This window comes from Peromyscus leucopus, chromosome 10, assembly GCF_004664715.2.
Source record: "Peromyscus leucopus breed LL Stock chromosome 10, UCI_PerLeu_2.1, whole genome shotgun sequence".
Classification (NCBI taxonomy): Eukaryota; Metazoa; Chordata; class Mammalia; order Rodentia; family Cricetidae; genus Peromyscus; species Peromyscus leucopus.
In genome coordinates, this window is record NC_051071.1 from 78324896 (window position 1) to 78347178 (window position 22283).

General features: G+C 40.0%; 1 protein-coding gene across 1 annotated transcript; it reads right to left on the reverse strand.

Annotated features, from left to right (window-relative positions):
* Nucleotides 1-5243: 5243 nt before the first annotated feature.
* On the reverse strand, nt 5244-22282 carry Rchy1 (ring finger and CHY zinc finger domain containing 1). Its single transcript, XM_028881901.2, has 9 exons — nt 21984-22282; nt 17690-17809; nt 17357-17472; nt 10653-10731; nt 9388-9432; nt 9231-9289; nt 9117-9143; nt 8157-8277; nt 5244-5906 (listed from the first exon to the last, which is right to left on the reverse strand). The coding sequence occupies exons 1-9, from the start codon at nt 22077-22079 to the stop codon at nt 5778-5780; spliced, it is 792 nt and encodes a 263-aa protein (XP_028737734.1). The 5' UTR covers nt 22080-22282; the 3' UTR covers nt 5244-5777.
* Nucleotide 22283: the final 1 nt, after the last annotated feature.

Here is a 22283-nt window from a genome sequence, read left to right on the forward strand (position 1 = left end):
AAAAAAAATTTCCTGGTGGCCAGGAAAATTTCTCTCTTCATCCTAAGCAACGAAATTAAGAAATAATGTCAGTCTCTTGCCCACAAAGTTTAATCTGTCCAAAGTTGAAAAGGATTCTTTTCTAAATTTAGGGGAAAATTTATTCTTAGGGATAAATTTATTGTGAAATCAAAGTTACAGTAACCTCCAAGACAATGCCCTCCATCACAGCCTCACTGAAACTGGCACTTGTTTTACAGGGCTGAACAGACCCTCAATGTTCCACACTCAAAGACTAGTCTCTTGATGAGTAACACCGTAACAGAAGGGTGGCACTGAGATGTGTGGAGTGGGGGTGCTTTCTTCGTAAGAGACACAAGGCCAGTTCTCCTCCTCCTCCTCCTCAGTGGGAAGGTCTGGGTCAGAGCAGGAGGGAGCTGGAGAACTCTAGGCTGCAGGCAATACACAGTAGGACAAAACTCCTCATATGGTGCTAGAAGAAGTACCGATTCTGAGCCCCTCCTGACAGAGTCAGGAGCAAGATCCAATCACTCAACACGGTTTACCCTGCCTGGGTTCTCCTGCTTCTGACTCCAAGTGATAACAGTAGTGTCTAGGCCCTGTTGGGATTGGAGACTTAGAGGGATCTGTACAGCTCACTACCAGCACAGGCAAGAGACTCCCCAGTGTTATGAACAGGTAGAGGCATGTGCCCTCATTAACCATGAGGACCTAGAATGCTCCAGACAGTCCCTGGGGCCTCACACGTTAGCCTCCATCAGATTTCACATTCAGACTTCACCAGACAAATCCTGGAGGTCAGGTCAGTGTTAGTCTATCCTAGGGAAAGGCTATTCACGTCATCCAAAGGACTGTATCAGGGTCTCTGGAATACAGTGTTGTCCTCTGTTCCTGCTTCAGCTGAGTAAACAGAAAATTCTGTCCCCATTTAATAGTACTGAGAATAAATTTATCTTTCTCCTTGGGCCTCCCATTCATCCCACTCTATCAAAGGAAGAAGTCATTTGATTGGTGAGATCTAGGAAAAGATCATAGCACGTCCATGGTCTGGGACCTTCTGGGGATCAATGATTTCCCCAGGCAGCTGCAATGCTTAGGACTCGCTGCCCCCTTCCCAGGAGATGGGCCCTGTGGACAGAGGCCTGTTCAGTGATGCCTGGGGAAACTCAATTTAGAGTAAAGAAAGACACATAACCAGATACCTGGCATGTGTCTGGTGTAAAATACATTTTATGGGATTGAATAAATAAAGGTTTCTTGGGCAGATTTCAGCAGGATTTAGTTAATCCTTGAATTTCTACCTCAAGAAAATTATGGTAACATCAGATTTCAATCATTATGTTCCAAAAATAAACATTTCTAGGGGAAAATTTCCAAAGAGACTTTTGTCCATATACGTACATGCACACGCGTGCATGTGCACACACATTTCACACTTTTTCCTCCTCTTTATTTACTGTGTCTTTCACATCATGCATCTCCATTCCATTCATTTCCCTGTCCCTTCGTGTCCACCCTCTGCCCTGTAATCTCCCCCACAAAATAAAGTTTAAGAGAGAGAGAGAGAGAGAGAGAGAGAGAGAGAGAGAGAGAGAGAGAAGGGAAAAAATCAATCTTGTCATGGAAGCTGTAGTGTGACACAGTGAGTCACGCAGTAAACTCTTTTACCCATGTATCTTTACTTGCAAATCACACATACTTCTAATCACATTCTTACATACAGTGAAAACTTGAGAACAAATTATTACCTCTCACTGAAAATTCAAGATTCTTCTATCTATAAAGCAGCAAGTAAGAAAGATAAGAAAGAAGACTCAAATAAAGCTAGAAATGAAAGACAAATCCACTAGTATTAAAAAGATGCAAAGTACAGGAAGAGACTAGTATGGAAAATTTGAATAACCTAGAAGAAAAGGATCAATTCTTAAGAACCTACAATCTATCAAGATTAAATTAGAAAGAGAACCCTGAACAGACCAAAAACAAGGAGATTGTGAGCCGATAGCATAAAAACTCCCATGGAGATTTTGCAAACTGAACTGGCTCCGCAGGTAAGAGCTCCTACAACATGCAGAAGGCCCCAGTGGGATCCCCAACACCCACAGCAGAGAGCTCACAACTGCCTGTAACTCCAGCTCCAGGGGTGGGGCCAATGCCTCTGGGATGTATGTGAAATCTGCCAAGAATCAATAATAGTTGCTTGCTTGTTTTTAAGTTCCCAGCTAACATCACACAGTAAAAAATTGAAAGTGCTTCCTCTAAGTTCAAGAACAAGATAAGGATGCCTCCTGGCCTCACCACATTTTCCCAAAAGAATACTGGAGAATTTAGCCACAGCAATAGAAGAATAAAAACAGTACGATTTCTGTCCTAATTAGGATTACCATAGCTGTGCCCAAACACCATGACTAAAGCAACTTGGGGAGAAAAGGGTAAATAGTGGGTTACAGTTCCACATCACCGAAGTGGAACTAGCCCACTGACCCCGGGTCAGTATGACACACAAACACATCGCCACTAAGCCAGAACCATTTTTTTCTTCTTCATCAACAAGATCGCACATTAATAAAGACATCACAATATAAAATCATTTTCAACACTTAAGAAGTCCCACAGCCTTACAAATTCAAACACCTTAAAAGTTGTCTCTTTAAGTCAGGCCTACGCAGAGGAACACTGTCTCAAAAAAGTTGTCTCTTTAAAAATACCCAGTCTCTTTTAAAATCCAAAGTCTCAGTAAAACTCCAAAGTCTCCTTTTTAAAAGTTTAAAGTCTCAGAGAGATGGCTCGGTGGTTAAGAGCACGTACTGCTTGCTCTTCCTGAAGATCTGAGTTTGATTCCCAGCTTCTACATCAGGTGGTTTACAACTAACTACCTGTTACCCAGCTCCAGACATCTCAGACATCTGTGGGCACGTGCATTCATGTGATAAGTGCACATAGATACACACACATACACATAATAAAAATAATTTTAAAGTCTCTCAGCTGAGGCCTCCTATAAAATAATAATTTTTTTAAAATTTTTTTAAAATGTACTAAATACTTCAAGAAGGAAGAACCAGAGCACAGTCACCATCTGAACACAGCAGGTCCTGGTATCCTGCAGATCACAGCTGATTCTTCAGTCCCAGCTAACCAGAACCACCAATTCTTAAACCCAAACAGCAAATGACCCTGACAGTCAGTAAGGGACTCTCAAAGTCCTGTGAAACTTCACATCATCTGCACTGCTCTCAACATTACCCTACAGGCTCTCACAGAACAGTTCAACAAGGCTTTCAACACTCAGGTGACTTTTCTCACCTGAAGTTCCAAAGTCCTTCCATGATCCTCCCAAAAAACATAGTCAGGTCTGTCACAGCAATACCCTACTGTCCTGGTACCAGTTTCTGTCCTAGTTGGGGTTACGAATGCTGTGATGAAACACCATAACCAAAGCAACTTGAGGAGGACAGGGTTTACTAGCTTACCCTTCCACATCACTGCTCATCATCGAAGGAAGTTGGGGCAGGAACTCAAACAGGACAGGAACCTGAAGGCAGGAGCTGACACAGACCTTGAAGTGCTGCTCACTGACTTGCTCCTTGTAGATTGCTCAGCCTGCTTTCTTATGAATCCAGGATCACCATCCCAGGAGTGGCCCCACCCACAATAAGCTGGACCCTCCTCCATCAATCACTAGTTAAGAAAATGCTCTTCAGGCTTGCCTGCAGCCCAATCTTAGGAAGGCATTTTCTCAATCGAGGCTCCCCCCTCTAGATGATTCTAGCTCGTGTCAAGTTGACATAAAAGTAGCTGGCACAGTATCCAAGCCTTAGATCAAAAGAGAGTATCTGTCTTCAGATGACCTCTTAAATATAAAAAATCCATAAGAGTCCATCAAAAATCTCATACATGTATACACCGTACTTGGGTCATATCCATTCCAACCAAGATCCCCTAACACATCACATCCCAACTTCCTTTCTTTCTTTCCTTTCTTTCTTCTCTCTTTTCTTTCTTTCTTTCTTTCTTTCCTTCTTTCTCTTCCTTCCTTCCTTCCTTCCTTCCTTCCTTCCTTCCTTCCTTCCTTCCTTCCTTCCTTCCTTCCTTTCTTTCTTTCTTCCTTTCTAGGACTAAAAGCGAGCACCAACATGCCTGGTCCCTGTCTTTTTTTTTTTTTTTTTTTTTAATTTATGTGTATACTCGGGTGTGATTTGTGTTGGAAACCCTGAAATTCTGATCTGGGAACTGGGAACCAAACTCAGGCCCTTTGGAAGAGAAGCAAGTACTCTTAACAACTGATCCATCTCTCCAGCTGACCCTACCTTTTTTTTTTTTTCTAATAACAACCCACTGGGTCCAATTACACAGTGCTGTCCATGTACACATAGGTGGGGACATCCACTGGAGCATGAATAACCAGCCTACCAGCAACCCATACTCCCTAATAAAGGTAACCCCCTCCATCAGCAGCCACCCCTAAGGGGTAGGGTTTCAGGAATCACTTCTCCATTAAGCAGGACTTTGGACTGGCTTAACCTCACACAGTTCTTGAGCAGGCCACCACAGCTGCTCTGCGTTCATGTGTGCAACAGCCTCGTCATGACCAAAACAGAATTTCCCGGCCTTCCTCCTCATCCTCTTACATTCTTTCCAGCCACCCCCACTAGGTAGTCCCTTGAGCCGGAGGACCAGAGGGTCGACACAGATGACTCATCCATGGCTGGCACATTAAGAGGTATATTTAATTCTATTACATAAACACAAAAAAGTCTTTTGAAATGAGAGCACTTGTCAGGAAGAGCTCATCCCACTCATTCATCTCTTACTTCTGAGAATTTAGAAAATAATTCATTTGTTTATATTGAATGTATATACTGCTTGCATTAATAAACAGTATGTTGGTGAAATATGAGAAATGGCAGAATGTACCACTACAAGGGTAGGAATTTTGTATATACTGTTCATTGTCATCTCTAAAGCATCTAGAGTCACAACTGGCTTACATCTGCTTGGTAAATATCTGCTGAATGAATTACTCTGTGGAGAAGTAGTTTTGACAGGTTGAAAAAAATTATTTGCAATGTTAATAGTTGCCTTAAAGCCTTGGAAGAGTGTCATTACTTTACATACCACCTTTCCCAATCACTCAGACATACATAAAAACACCTCCAAAGAAAGAGGAGAACTTCTTTTACATTATAAAATAACTTATATTGTCACGATAGAAACAAAAATAGACAGCCTTGGGGAAAAAATTCTGTAAATCCATTTCTCAGTATAATTTTATTAGTAGTTTGTTTTTTACATAAAATTTCACTTTTGGACCCAAAGGACTGTCTTAGACAATTCAAAAGCATATGTAATTAGATTTTAACAATAAGAACTTAAAAATTATATTACAGTCCTTAAAATCAAAGACTAATTAAATGCAGTTCTATCAAGAACTAGAAATGAACTCTGCGTGCATAGTGTCACTTAAAGGTCCATGAAAATATAAAATATTTCTATGAATGTGCCTATATCTGGAGCAAACATCATTGACTTCGACTTCAGAACTTGACACTAAAGGAATTTCCAATCAACACATCTGCAGAAGCTTCATCAGGTGAGAGCTATGATCATTCCATCCAGAGATCTTGAATCCTTAGGTCCATATGATACCACCTGCTATTGCGACAGTGGTAATAAAACATATCTAACACATCGTTAGGACATATTCTGACAACAGGGTCTTTTACACAGAGCTTTATCTACATCACAGGTCTGTTCTCCAGCCAGGGACAGGCTGCTCACTGCTGATCCACTGGAACTCTTCGGCCCCCAGCTTGGGCGGTATTGTAGGAGTCACAAATCTTACATTTCATGCCTAAGATATGGAACTGGACTGTGGATCGTCCGTTACAGTCATTGCAGAGAATCTGAAAAATGAAGAGTGAGGACTTAAGCCTTTTAACTACCATCAGCACTGTCTGTATTAACAATCATTTCAGTCATATGAAAGGTGTGAAATGCATGTATGTGTCTAAGCATTTCTGCAGTGAAAATGTCTTTTCTCCAATGAATATTTTAAAGGTTATTAAGGTAGCTTTGAATTCAGAAAATATGAATGAGTGCAGAAGACTCATTTTAAAATAGTTCCTAAAAGTATACATAATACAAGCAAGAAAATTAACATGGACATACTCAGATCTAATACTTGTCATTAGGCAAACACCTAATACTTAAAATATAAAATAACATACATAATGACTTCATTATTTTCACTTGTACTCAGAATTTATCTTAACTAATAAAATTGAAACTTCTACCCATTGGAATATTTTTGCTTAATTTTTAGGTTGTCTATGCCTCAAGAATGATCAAGAACAAGAGCTCTTTCTAAGTGAGTAAAGCCAGGAAGCCTCCTGCTAGTCCCTAACATGATAAAGACTCAATGTCTTCTGGTGTTAAGACACTGAAAACTCAGAATGTCCACCTGAGAACATATCAACATATAACTACACAGCAGTCTTAGCATACACACATCATAAGCAAAAAAAATTCCATTTGTTCTTAACATAATTTGGAAAACTACTCTTCTAAAAATACTACTTAAAAGGCAGAGATTAGAGGTTGTCTGATAAGTGACTACTAGTAAGTACAGTGTTGTTGAGGTTTTTTTGTTGTTGTCTGGTTTTGTTTCTTTGGTGTGTGTGTGTGTAGTGTGTGTGTGGTATGTGTGTGGTGTGTATGTCCACGTGGTATGTGCATGTGTGGCTGGCTACACATGGGCGCCTGAGGTCAATGTTAGATGTCTTTCCTTCACTGCTCTCCATTTTTTGAGACCATCTCTCACTGAACATAACACTCAATGATTCAGCTAGGCTGGCTGCCTGGCCAGTGACTTTCAGGGACCTGTCTACCTCCACCTCCTTAAGGACGTAAGGACAACGTTATAGACACACAGTGACCATGCTCAGGTCACTGTGCTTGGGTGGCAGACACTTTACCAAATGAGCCATCTCCTCAGCCCTGGGCATAGGGTTTCTTTATAAATGACAAAAATATTTTAATACTGTGGTACTGTTTGTACAATTCCATGTGTACTAAAGTCACTGAATTGTATACATTTTTTTAAGCTTTTTTTAGACAGGGTTTCTCTATGTAACAGCCCTGGCTGTCCTGGAACTCACTTTGTAGACCAGGCTGGCCTTGAATTCACAGAGATCCACCTGCCTCGAATTGTATACTTTTACAGAATTAGCCCCCAGTGTATGTGAGATGTTCTTCATAAAGCTATTATTAAAAAAAAAAAAAAAAAAAAAAAAAGCCCTTCAGCCTCTGCTAAACATCGCAACAGTCAGTTAGTACCTAACAGATCTTCCACTGTCCTTAGTAACAATTCAGTTACCAACATTAATTTTGGAACTTTCCAGTATGAATAAACCAGAAGGGGTTTTGTTGTTTGTTTGTTTGTTTACAATGCTAGAATCAAATCCATGGCCTTGTACATACTAACTACTACTAAGCTACATATCCAATATTAAAATAATTATTTGGCTTTGTTTCATCCTTGTATTCTAAAGTATTTGTAGACAATCAGAATATTTTTATGTCCAAAAATTATGAAAGCATCAGAAAGCTATTTAATTTTCCAACTTTGATTTAAACCCAATACTATGCTGAGAATAAGCTACACAGCAGCCCCTTTCAACTCTCTGTAGGGCCAAAGGGAATAAGCTAATGGAGACCAAATAAAGTCCTCGACAAACTACAATGGGCAGTAAACATTAAAACCCAAAAGCTAATTTTCAAAAACCAGCAAATGCATTCTCTTGAAACAAAATTTTGAATAATTTAAGTGAAATGCAGGTAAAATAAAACATCAGCAATCCACGTCTGACTCTGACAAGCAATTTGCCAAAAATTCCTAACAAAGTTTTTGCCTGCCATCTAGTGTTGAGGGAAAAACTACACAAAGGTATTCTTAGGACTTTTTCTTCCCCTAGTCTGATATAAATATAAAAAAATTTGAATAATTTATTAAAATAAATTTTTAAATAATAATAATTAAAATTAAATAATTTAAACAATTTGCAGTAATTCTGAGATACATTTAAGCAAAGAGGTAAAAATAGAAGGAATAACAGCAAGAAATCTAAAAAGTTCTGAGCATGGATTCTACTCACATCCACAGTCACATTTTGGTATTCCGATGGCATAGGGGTTTGTGCAACCTCATTATCCAACTGTCTCCAGTACCGAGTCATATCCAAGGCAGAATGCATACACAGCGGACATCTGTAGCCTCTGCAAGAGACAGTAAACGGATCTATATATATGACGACGCAGTTCCCTGGCACAGAAACCAAACAGGCTAGTAGTCTACATTTTAAGTTAATTTCTCAGGAACCTGAAAAATCTATGCACTAAAAAAGATAAATATCAAATTCTGTATCTTATACTTTTAAATCCTAAGTTCTTATCCTCAACTCTCTAAAATGGGGAAGTAGTCAATACTCTTTATAGAACTATGTCTTTACCTAAAAATACCAATTAAACTATTCATTAACTAAACAACTTTAATTTTGTAGGACACTGATGCAAAGAAATTGTATTCCTTAAAAATTATTCCAATCATATTATTACTTCCTTTCTAAAACTTTTCAAAAGTTGATCCCTGTCTATTTTCTGAATATTAATTGGTAGAACCACAACATATTTCTACTCTTTCCTATTTCTCATCTTATTTTAGTTCCAGTTTTAAAGAAAGTGTACTGGTTTCCTTTGTAGTTCATTAACAAGTGAACTAATAAAATGTGGACACAATTCCTCAGTGCCTTCACAACACCGTGATTAATTCTAGTGGCATCTATATTCCCCAACAGATATGGCTAGATAACAAGGTGTTGTGCCTGCCTCAAGCTATGGGAGGAAACAGGCGTGATAAGAACATGGGGACAGAGATACAGTCCTGTTCCCCAGATGCCATGGCCAGCTGAACACCAGTTCTCCACTCTGCTCCCTCCATGTGTGTCTGCCACCCCGGAAGCAGTGTACCTAGCCATCGTATCTGACCACCTCCCCACCACCCTCCTCACAAACAAACTTCTTAAAACTGTAGTTTTAAAATCCACCAAAAAACTCACTCTTTTAACATTTCTTCGTAACACGTTCTGAAAGAAAACAGAACATCATTTCAGTTGAAGAAAAACTCCCTCCATTATCTTCAAACAGCTGCAAGCAGGAAGAAGTTGTCTTACCTATGTAAGAGATGCCCGCAAGGCAAGACGTGAGCAACAACTCGGGAGGTGTGAATGTCCTAAAAGGAAAGAGAGTGACTTGTACTGCAGAAAGACAGAGACACCTAAGGATTTGAAATCCAAGAGATTTCCAAAGTGAAAAACAGTCCACACTCACCTCCAAGCAGATTGGACAATTCTGCCGAGAAACATTTTCAATACACTGTTGAAAGGAGAATCTTACATTAACAAAAGCATCAGAAGATAAAAATGTCAACTATGACAGCATTAAAAAAAAGTTAAATTAAATAAACTGACGATATACACAAATCCACACCTTAACATCTATGGAATTGGGGTGTTTATGACAGTTAATGCCATCCCTGAGTGAATTAACTGCAAATGAGGTAAATATGCAATGGGCTGGCTGTGTGCACGCACACGTGTGCATGTGTGTATACAAACGGATTCTACATATGCCATGGAAACCAGGACAGAGCCAACAGTCATGAGGCTACTGACTCCAGGCTACTTCATTAGCCGGTCCTTTTCATTTTTTTTAATTTAATGACTTTTGTTTATTCTGAGACAAGGTCCCTCTACTTGCACGTGCCACAACCGCAGCCAGCTTCTCTTGCAATCACCCTAAAACTTCTCAGTCAGACTCAATCTTTAACGAATTCCCATTCTGCTCATCAAATTCCTTTAAGCGAAGGCTAAGTATCTTGGGAATTCTCTTTACTCAGCTTCACTCTAATGTTTATTATTTATCCTAATCTTCCTCACTACTCTTTCTAAGTCTGCACATTCTTTCTCTCCCTCTCTCTCTCTCTCCCTGTGTGTGTGTGTGTATGTGTGTGTCTGTCTGTCTCACCTTCAGACAGAAAGCTATTATTAGTCTCTTACTGGAATGTTCTGCACTTTTATACTTTGCTTTGCTGATCCTCCATTCTTTAAGTTCTTACAGAAGATAGAATCAGTACTACAAATATAACATTTCATTAGATTATTTTTAAATGAGAGGGTCTGAGATTACAGCAAAATTCCTATATCCACACTTGTAAGTCTTAATTATGAAAGGAAATACAAACAATACTTTCTAAGTATTCTTAGAACACTATTTAAATAGGTTATATCACTTAGCTTTTTCATTTTAATCTTAGAAGCAGTATCAATGATAAGAATCTATGGACCAACTAAGAAGCTGCCAGAATTATGCTAATAACTGCTATAGCCATTCTTACATTACAGTAAACAAACTATAGACCCAATGTTCTGAGGCATATATTTCTACTTAATTCTACTTTTTAGAAAAGCAAAAAAAAAAAAAAAAAGTTGCAGTTGGTAATATATGAAAATTAGCATATTTCTAAACATACTAGAATTTAAGCTGGTTTTCAAAAACACTAATAGTTTTTAAATTATGCAAACTGAATCATGTACCTTATGTTTTCCTCGAAGATTCATAGCTAGGCATAAGTTACATTTCAAGCAATGAAAAAAATCTTCCTTTGGACCAATCCTAACAAAACATAACATGAAGGCGAAAAGATTATTTTTTATTACACAATAATTGTTCACTATATAATACTCAAACTCAGTCCCACTGTAGAAATATTCAAACCACACTGAAGATTATGGAGACACCCCCATCTTTCCAATGTCGGAAGGGAACCACTACAAACAAGAGAGACTCTTCTGTAAAGTTGGGACATAGATGCACAGGACAGACACACACAACTTGACCTATTTCTTACACAATTCTACTGATGCTGTTCTGCAACTTATTTACATTTAGTAATAGATCTCAAGAATTGTGCCTGTCCATAGAAAACTACTTCATTTTTCTTAAAAGCCACACAGCAGTCATACAGTATGGATGGATCACAATTTTCAAAAATACTTCCTTATTGATAAAATTTAGAATCTTTTTTTTTTTTTTTTTTTTTTTTTTGGTTTTTTTTCGAGACAGGGTTTCTCTGTGTAGCTTTGCGCCTTTCCTGGAACTCACTTGGTAGCCCAGGCTGGCCTCGAACTCACAGAGATCCACCTGCCTCTGCCTCCCAAAATTTAGAATCTTTACTTGCTACAATGATATAATAAAAAAAAAATGTCCAGCTAGCATTTAACCCATATTTAGATTATTTTTTTCAATATCCCTAAAATTGACACTATTGAGTCACAGAGTACTGGATCATCAACTGTGATATTGACAACCTGACCCCTCCAAAGACTGTTAGTTTACACTCAACATGCATGACCCATGTTCCTCACAAGCTGGACAACATGGGCACATATATGATAGATAAAATATGCTATTCTAGCCAGGCGGTAGTGGTGCAAGCCTTTAATCCCAGCACTCAGGAGACAGAGCCAGGTGGATCTCTGTGAGTTTGAGCCCAGCCTGGTCTACAAAGTGAGATCAAGGACAGGCATCAAAACAACACAGAGAAACCCTGTCTCGAACAAAACAAAACAACAACAAAAAAATATGCTATTGTAAATTTCATTTCTCACATTATCAAGGTAAATTTCTGTTGATGTGCTCCGCTCATTTCTCTACCTGGGGATTTGCCCATTACTGACTTAAAAGAAGCATTACACAGCCTGGACAGTCATCTTTTTCATTATGCATGCTATGATTCCTCTCTGCTCTGTGTCTATCTCTTCATAACGATCCACCATTACTTTCTATGTATTAAAAAGCCATCAGGGCTTGAAAAACGGGTCAGTGGTGAAGAGCACATACTGTTCTTGAAGAGGACCCAGGTTCAACTCCCAACACCCATGGTGGGCAGTTCATAACCTCCTGTAACTCCAGCTCCAGGGGATCTGACCTCTAGCCTCCATGTGAGGTCACCTACACTCACATTCGTGCACACACAATTTAAAATAAAAACAAAAGTAAAACTTAAAGGCCATCAATATTTTCCTTCATAGCTTATGCTTTTTGCCCATTATTTAGGAAAAATTTCTGTAAACTATAGACCATAAACACATTCTCCATTGTATATGCTAACACTTAAAATAATTCATTTATCTATTTTCCTCAGGTTGAAGTTCATTATAAAATTTATAATATAAATGGTAAAGATAAGATTGCTAGCTGGTCCCTACATTTCTATTCTTTGCTTCTTTTACGATAAAAGATTTATTTAAAAGGCAGTTATTCAGATCTATCCTGAAAAAAGACAATTTCCCAGCTTCTTTGGATGTTGTGAAAAGAAGAATAAAATTTTCTTGAATGAGAAGAGTTCTGAAATGACTCAGTAAGTAAAGACTGCCAGCAGCCCGACAACCTGAGTTCAATCCCTGACATTCCACAGTGGAAGGAGGGAACAGACCCTTCCAGTAATCCCCCGACTTCCACACGTACACCACGGCACACAAATTAATTGAACGAATGAAGACTGAATGAAAATTATTCTTTCATAAAGGGGAAACAGCATGCCTCCTCCTCACAGACCCAGTCTTTTTCCCCTGCCCAGAATATGAGTCCACAGAATCAAAGAAGAAAACACCTAGAGTCAGAATGTGTTAAGTTATTTGACTACCTGAGTCAGGCTTTTCCATGAGAAATAACATTCAGCCTTTCACAAATCACTATTGAGTTTACAGAAATTTTTCCTAAATAATGGGCAAAAAGCATAAGCTATGAAGGAAAATATTGATGGCCTTTAAGTTTTACTTTTGTTTTTATTTTAAATTGTGTGTGCACGAATGTGAGTGTAGGTGACCTCACATGGAGGCTAGAGGTCAGATCCCCTGGAGCTGGAGTTACAGGAGGTTATTCAGAAATGATCTGAATGTAGATTTACAGTCTACGTGTACAGCTGGCTAAGTGAGATGGCTTTCACAGTTCTGCATGTATCCCATTGGCTCCCCATTAGTCACTGAACTCTTAAAACTGGTAATGTAACATTATCACAATGTTTTGCGCCAATTTTATAAACTTTACAGTGCAATATGTGTTCCTTTTCTGAGGCAAACCAAAGGTATATTTCTCAAAGTTCTGCTGCTAACAGCAGCATTGATGGAGGATTTTTTTATACATTTGTAATAGATAGAAACAAACCAGAAAGAAAGAAGAAAAAAAAGTGGTGGAGGAAAAGGTGAACATTGCAAGAATACTCAAAAGGGCTGAGAGTTGCAAACGCCAAGAATGGCTTTGCATAGTAAATGGAATAGAACAGCTCTGAACTATAGCTTACTTTTCCTGGTTTGGTCTGACAGAATGATTGAATGCTTTTGTACAAAAATCAGAGCCTTAAAAACAAGGATTTGGTGAGATTGTAAAATGGTGTGCCACTTTGGCAAAACAGTTTGGTTGTTGGTCAAAATGCAAAACATTGTTACTCTGTTACTCAACAATTCTACCCTTAGGAATAAATCCTCAAACTACTGAAAATGTTCACCTATGAAACATGTACATGAAAGTTTACAGCAGTGTGTTGCTAATAGTAAAAAAGTTAAAACAACTCAAATAGTTATCGAATACTGGAGAGAAATAAAATGTGGCTTATTCATACAATAGAATATTATTAAGACATAAAAATGAATGAGAAACTGACAGATTAAATGACTTTGGTGAACCTTCATAATTTCATTTGTAGATCTTTCCATTTCTAATTTATAAATACATTTGGGGTTATAAATTATAAATGTACTGCCTCCTGTCAACATTGTATACTTCTATTTGATGATTTCTGTGTCAAACATTATATGGAAATGTTTCCAAGTACTTTCTGTATTAACTGTGAATGAATAGAACAAAATAAATTGCCTGTGATGGAAAAAAAAAAAAAAAGAATATGCATATTTCAGAATCAAGTTTTGTTTTCCAAATAAGTTATCAATTATCTTTGTTTGTTTCATTGGGTTTTGGTTGTTTTGTTTTGTCTTTTGAAACAGGGTTTCTTGTATAGTCTTGGCTGTCCTGGAACTAGCTCTGTAGCCCAGGCTGGCCTTGAACTCACAGAGATCTGCCTGCCTCTGCCTCCCCAGTGCTGGGATTAAAGGCATGGTATCAACTATCATAATACCCCTTCCCAATTTAGACTATCACTTTTGTTCCTGACTCACATTCATAAATATCCAATCTTTACATTACAACAGAGGGCTGCTGTACATTTAGAAGTGACGTGATTTTTTTAAAAAGTTACAGTACAAGGATCATTTCAATTGTGCTGCAAATGCATGGACAGATTTTAGATTCCCTTTGGAATTTCTGTTATTTCAAAACAACAGTGGCTGGAATAGTGACACACACTTGTAATCATGGCCCTTGGATGCCTGGAATAGAAGAGTAACAAGTCTGAGGTCAGCCTAAGCTGATACCAGGACTCTGTCTCAAAATAAATGAAAAGGAATCTTTGATGTCACACATATTTCTGTATAGAGGTACCATCTATCAATCTATGTAACAGGTTTTACTTCTCCTATCTTTTAATAAATCTTTGAAAACTCAAGTTCTATAAATCTGTGGTGATACTGTGTCCCCCAATATATTGTGCACCCTAATAAACTTATCTGGGGTCAGAGAACAGAACAGCCACTAGATAGACATAGAGGCCAGAAAATGGTGGCACACACACACCTTTAATCCTAGCATTCTGGAGGCAGAGATCCATCCAGATCTCTGTGAGTTCAAAGCCACACTGGAAACATCCAGGCATGGTGACACACACCTTTAATCCCAGGAAGTGATGGCAGGAAGCAGAAAGGTATATAAGGCATGAGGACCAGGAACTTTAGCTTTTTAAGCTTTTAGGCTTTTGAGCAGCAGTTCAGCTGAGATCCATTCGGGTGAGGACTCAGAAGCTTTCAGTTTGAGGAAACAAGATCAGCTGAGAAACTGGCAAGGTGAGGTTGGCTGTGGCTTGTTCTGTTTCTCTGATCTTTCAGTGTTCACCCCAATATCTGGCTCCTGGGTTTGTTTTCATTAATAAGACCTTTTAGAAATTCATCTATAATCCTCTAGAAGAATCTTCAGTGTGCCATAGGCACAGCTTAAAGCAATGGCTGATGGGCTGGAACAACAGCTCCAAAGAACCTGGGCTCCAGTCTCAAAATCTACAAGGCAGCTCACTGTAACTCCAGTCCCAGGGGAGCTGTTGCCCTCACATGGGGTATAGGCAAAGCATCCATACACATCAAATAAATAAAATTTTAAGTAAAAAAAAATCAACTGCTGAACCAGGCACAGAGGTGCACCCCTTTAATTCCAGTACTCAAGAAGCAGAAGCAGGCAGATCTCTCTGAGTTACAGGCCACCCTGGTCTACACAATATGTTCTAGGTCAGGAGGCCATACAGTGAGACCCTGCCACAAAAAAACAAACAAACAAAAAACCTACAATTACTAAATAGACACTTCAACGACTTTAAAAAAAACAATGAGCTAACATCTACTAAATACTTGAAGTAATCATAATCATTCATCTCAAATATGAGTTACATGATTTTGATTCTCAGTAAGATAAAAATGAAACATTTTTCATTTAAGAACTTCTTAAATATTCAATACTTCAGATTTTTCACAACTTCGCTCCCATATGATAAGGACAATGATCAAACTTAAAGGCACAACGTTCTTAGAAATCTGTAAGTATGGTAGAAATAACTGAAGGACAGTACAGAAAAGTCACCACTGTGTGCAAGATCCTTCAATTTCCTTTTTGTCCTGCTCAGAGCATTATATCATCTATACAAAGCTATTAAGCATGAAGACACCTTTGTAGACTTTTTCAGTTTTTCTTGATCACAGTTGAGAAGACCAAATTTCTCTTTTCTCATTCAAAATGGCAAAAAGTAAAATAAAAAAGATAAATGCAGAGGCACATAGCATGCTACATTCCAGACTGTGTTTTTTTTCTACCTAGCTTCTACTAACATTTTGGACCAGACTGTTCTTCTGACAGGGAACTGTTAGCACACTGTGCGAGTTCTGATAAAATTCTGGGCTTCTATCCAGTCAATGTTGTAGGATTACCCTCTCCCTGGTCATGACAATCCAAAATGTCTTCACAACCAAAATATTCTCTCAGGGCAAAACTATCCCTAAATAAATAAATAGAATCCATAAAGTCTCACCAACATTACCACCCAAACATGAACTCAACAAGGAGAACACCAGCGGACACACCAAACTTCACAAGGGAAAAGCCCACAAGTCCTCAACCCTACACAAAGAACTACAGGCAACTGAGAAAAGCTGGGAGCAGGAGAGGTGGTCCTCCCCAGGGAAGACCACACCCATTGGCTGTCCAGTGCCGAAGAGTCAGCCCTGAAGACATACACACAAGTGACATGATACGGACTCAACAGATTATATTTAGGAATGTATATGTACACACAATAACAATTGTGAAAAAAGAGTCACAAATCTGAAGGGCAGTGGGGAGGAGTATAAATGAGGGTTTCAAGGGAGGGAAGATAAAAGAGAAATGCTGTGTTAAATTACAATCTCAAAAACAAGCAAAAACAAAAAGACCCACTGTACTGAACTCTAATGAGGAGCCTATAGGCAATAAATCAGATTACTACTTTCGAATGACTGTATCTTAGATGGTGGTCTCACTCAGGGGGAGGGGGGGTGTCGAGGCAGTGGTGGCACAAGTCTCTAACCCAGCACTCAGGAAGCAGAGGGAGGCAGGCCTCTGAGTTTGAGGGCAGCATGAACTAAAGTGAGCAGTGAGATCCTATCTCAAAACCAGTTAATTTATTAAACTACTTGTACTGGTTTGAATGAGAATGTCCCCCACAAGCTCCAGTATTTATATACTTGGTTCCCTGTTGGTGGTGACATTTGGGGGCAAGTTTAAGAGGTGTGGCCTTTGCTGGATAAAGTGTGTTCCTGAAGGTGCGCTTTGAGACACAGGTGACTGCTCATGCACGCTCGCGCTCTCTCTCTCTCTCTCTCTCTCCTTCCTGCTTACAGTGCAGTGATGTGAGTGAGCTCTCGGCTGCCATCCCTGCCACCTGCTGCAAAATTGTCCCGTGTCGTGGTGTGTGTGTGTGTGTGTGTGACCATAGCTCACACTCTCCTTTCCTCTTCATGACGTTTTAATCACAGCAACACAAAAGTAACTAATACACTATTATTGGCCAAATGCAGTGGGAATGATTAGGACATTTTATATACAGTACCTACAAATTCCACAGTTCTCGCAATGATACTGCTTCTTATCTTTGTCAAAAAGATGGCATATGCTGCAGTAATATTCTCCAAACAATGTGCTACAATCTTCACAAGTCTGCTGGGCCTGAAAAGGACACAGTAATTAACACCTCGAGTAACTTACCAAAACCATTTAAATCTCTGGAATTTATATTAAAGCATGTATTCGTATATTTAAACACCTAACTCGACAATGGCACTTACTCAGAGAGTTAGAGTTAAGTCTCATTTCCAACCTTTGATTACATGATTTAACCCACCCATAGACTCTAAGAAGAAATAGGGAGCTGTCAAAGTCTTACATGCTGGACTTTTTCACAGTTGATGCACTGCACTTCCTTCACCTTGAAGCGGTCGAGCTGATGGTCCTCACTGTTGTCGTGACACAGCCGGCAAGTATACAGCTTGTCACAACAAGGCGCCTAACACCCAGGGGACAAAGGGAATAGAAGACAATTAATTACACAGCCAGAAAACTCCTACCTCCTTCTCTGGATCAAGGTCAAAGATTACAACCACTGGATCCACGGCTAGCATTCATTTCTTGGCACATTTGATGCTAATAATCTTCCCCTTCAATAACTGTTTGAGTGACTCTAAATACAACTTTAAAACACAAACATTATAAAAGGCAGGACTCTCTAGACAGAAAAATCAACCCCACAACAACTGAATCTCATTCTCAGCCCAAATAGTAGCCTTGAGTCTTGACTACTTCCCTACTTCCGACACAATGTCTGCCATATTCTTACACTCAAGCTTGAATAACCAATTATTTTCAAGTAAAATAAAAAAAGTTCCATGAACAAAGCTACTAATTCACTTCACAAGCCAAATGCCTAAGAACCTTTACTCAAGAAAATCAAAGGGCTTGCAGAAAGTTTTCCATTTTTTGAATATTAGTAAAAGATATGTATATGAGTATGAGCTAATATTTGGTAAGTATTAATTTGAGTGTTTCACCAGTGACATTTTTAAATGAAACCGGCTCTAACTACAGGTACACTGTAGTGTACCTAATCACAATACAAAATCGCTGCTTGAGTCACACACAGTTTTCAACCACTGCTTTCCACCATCAGTACAAATGTCAACACACTGGACACAGAGTATCCACAAAGTAGCTTTTAAGAGATTCCTGGGGAATCCAGTCATCATGCTTTGGAACCGCTGTTCCAGAGAAAGGACTACACTAGCTCTGTATCTCAGTTCCAAGCATGAAATTCCCTAGCCACTAACTCTCCTCTTTTCAACTACCTCCAAGTGTTCCCTTGCACATAGCCTACCTGGAAGACAACTTAAAAAAAAAATCCCACTTCTACCCACTAACATGCATCAGAAGCAGCTAACTACAGCTGAAGAAAAACACCACCACACTCTCTGGTCTCCTTTTTTGTTTGTTTTTAATTTCAGGGCTTTATTGTGCAACAGAGGACACGCTTTTGCATGCCTTACCCCAAGCTTTTAAATTTTATTACTCTGAGATTCCTGGCAATCCCCTTCATGATCTCCAGGTGAACTTTTGAAAGACTATAATCAGGAAAACTCTAAGATTTCTTCCCTTAAACAGAGATATCATTATTAAAAGAATTCACTTTTACACTAGTAGTGAAAACTGAACTAGAATTTATCACTAAACTAGCTTTATTTTTTTTTTAATTTTTTAAAATGTCTTCACATCTCCACTGTCAGGTGACTTCCTGCTCTTAATTTCTTGGTGTAATGATCAATAAACATAAACGTCTTCGAATTTTCTGCACCTTTCTTGGCACCTCAAATTACTCTTGCTTCATTAACCACTCAGAAAAAGATATTTTATTACCACCATTTCAAAGTTAATGTTCTCATTCTTCTAGAGTCTAAGCCTTAAGATCTAGCACAGTGGTTCTCAACCTTTCTAATGCTGCAACCCTTTAATACAGTTCCTCATGTTGTGGTGACCTCAGCCATAACATTATGTCCTTGCCACTTCCTAACCATAATTTTGCTACAGTTATGAATCATAATGTAAATACATGATAAGCAGGAAATATGATATACAACCCTTGTGAAAGGGTCATTCCACTCCCTCAAAGGGGTCATGACCCACATGTTGAGAACCAGTGATCTAGATGATCATTGTGGGTTGAGCGAGCCATGGAGTGCAAGCCAGTAAGCAGTAAGCAGCATTCCTCCATGGCCTTGGTTTCAGTTCCTACTTCCAGGTTCCTGCCCTGCATGAGATCCTGCCTTGGCTTCCCCTCCTGATGAACTGTCACAAGAAGTGTAAGCAATAAGCCATTTGCTCCTCAAGTGGTTTTTGGTTACAGCAATACAGAAGCAAACTACTGCACTCTGCTTTGTCTTCTTTTACAGGACTCTACAGTTAGCCCAGGCTTGCCGCTAAGACAGGACTTCACTTTGACTACTCATGAACAGTAAGTAGTCCTAGAATGCTCCCTTTTCCTGCTGCATTACAAAATGACAGAAGCATACTGTAACACATCTTTCAGCAAAACAGCCACATTTTTGCTCTCCTTTGCAATAAAAATCCCAAATTCTCTGTTATTTCCAGTATCCACTCCAATAAAGCTTTACCCTGGATCCTTCTTCCATTGACACTTTTCTTGTCAAGACCAACAGTGACCTTCCCCTTGCCAAATCAAAGGCCAATTGTCACCCTTTATCTTAATTGAACAGCTGCGCTTGATCCAGCAGATGACTTGCTCCTTGAAACACCTCAGTTGGCCTCTCGAGGAGGAAAGAACAATGCTTGACACTCGGGGAAAGGCAGCTTAAGTGCTATGAAACACAACTTTAGCTGTGCAAGTTTCTTTGCAGGGGCCGGGGAAGGGCAAGATGTTAAATTCAGTTCCATAGCTCACTTTGAAACTGTGAAACTATCTCAGTAGAAATGGAATCAAAAGAATAGTATTCGACTGCTTTCCCAACATTTGATATCTGACCAGTCTGAAAGAAATTCATCCAACGCAATGAAACAATGTTTACCAAACCGTGGCCTACAGAAAAGAGTTTAAGTTGTCTTACAGACCGAAGCCTATCATTTAATCCTAGCTTTCAAGGTCAGTGACCAGCAGGGCTGACTGGTAAAGTAAAAAGACAAAAAAAGACGACAATGATGACTAACAGTGGTAGTTAATATTTGCTACTCATTTCTGGGGATGCACCTCCTAAACACTACATGCACACTCCAGTATGCAATCATCGTATCGTTAATAAAAGAGGGACTTTCCCCACTGGTGGTGGAGCTTGAATCTATAGACTCTCTGGTGAGGTCAGTACTCTAGCAATGACATATATATATATATATATATATATATATATATATATATATATATATATATATCCCACCAAAGATATATATATATATCCCACCAAAGATATATATATATCCATCCATCCCACCCCTTTTCTTTTTCTTCTTGGCAATGGCACCTCCAGGCTGGCATTCTTGCCTCAGCTTCACAAATAGCTGGAAGTACATGTCCGATAGAACTACAGGCCTTTACCACTAAGACCAGCCCTGAAAACCAGAAGCTCTAAAATTGCCATTTTTATACGCAAGCCATTTAAAAAGCAGCTTGCTCAAAATTACAGAGCAATCGGGGGCAGAACTAAGGTATGGGGGGAAAGCTACAGGACTCCAACAGTCAAGTTTCTTTCCAGGGGGAGGAGACTTCTCAAGGCTGGAACCAGGGCCGACAGCATTTTAAGCGCAAGCTGTACTGCTGAGTTACACCCCCAGCTCACATATCAGGCTTTCTCAACAATGTATTCATGCTGCCTCTTAAAAAAAAAAAGCCGGGCGGTGGTGGCGCACGCCTTTAATCCCAGCACTCGGGAGGCAGAGGCAGGCGGATCTCTGTGAGTTCGAGGCCAGCCTGGTCTCCAAAGCGAGTTCCAGGAAAGGCGCAAAGCTACACAGGGTAAAACAGGAAACTCTTAACTGTGCGAGGGCCATTTTTAAAAACTCCAGATGACTAGAACATTTCTCAAGCAGCAACAACAAAAACATAATAGCATATGCGTACTAGGCACTTTTCCGAAATCCAGTTTAATGGCCATTACACAAGCGTGTCTCCTATCACACTTTTATATTTTCTCCTTGACAGGTCTGGGCATACTCCTAGACAACAAAATGAGGCCGACAGCCTACAGACCGTGTACTTACTACACGAACAGAAATTATATTCTGATCTTCCCCCTTGCTTGTCCTCCTCTCGTTACCATCACGCACATGTGACAGTGGTCCTGGAGAACCGCTCAGGGCGGGCCGGACACTGCCTCATTCTCCTGTCAACCGCAAACGACGGAGAAAACCCACTGGGTGACTTTGGGGCAAGCTCTTTCCCAAACAACAAGAACTCTGCAAAGCACAAAAGCTGAGGGCGGGTACAGAGAGCTCCTCCTGCTCGCCTTGCCAAAAAAACCCGCTTCCTGCAAAGGGGAGCCCGGTTCCAGACGCTCAAGGTGTCCGAACAAGCAGCTCGGTCTGCAACCTATGCCCACGGCTGCCCGCCTGGCCCCACCTGCCCCGCCGGCCCCAGCCCACCTCGGCGGCACCTCATCGGGGAGAGCCCTTTTTAAAGTCGTCACCTTGAGCAGACAGCCGCGGTCATAGTGCTCGCAGCCCCGCCGCCCTCGCTCCGGGCTGCTGCGGACGCCATCTTCCCGCGCCGCCGTCGCCGCCATCTCCTCCACCTCCCCTCGCAAGCCACAGAACCTTCCCCCAGCTTGGAAGCCACGCCTCCGCGAAGCAGAGCCGGTCCACCACGCCTGCTGCTCCTCCTCCTCCACCACCTCCTCCTCCTCTTCCTTCTCCTCCTCCTCCTCGCAAAGGCGGCGGCGGCGCACACCACGGTCAAGATGGCGGCTGCTCACGTGATCCGGGGCAGC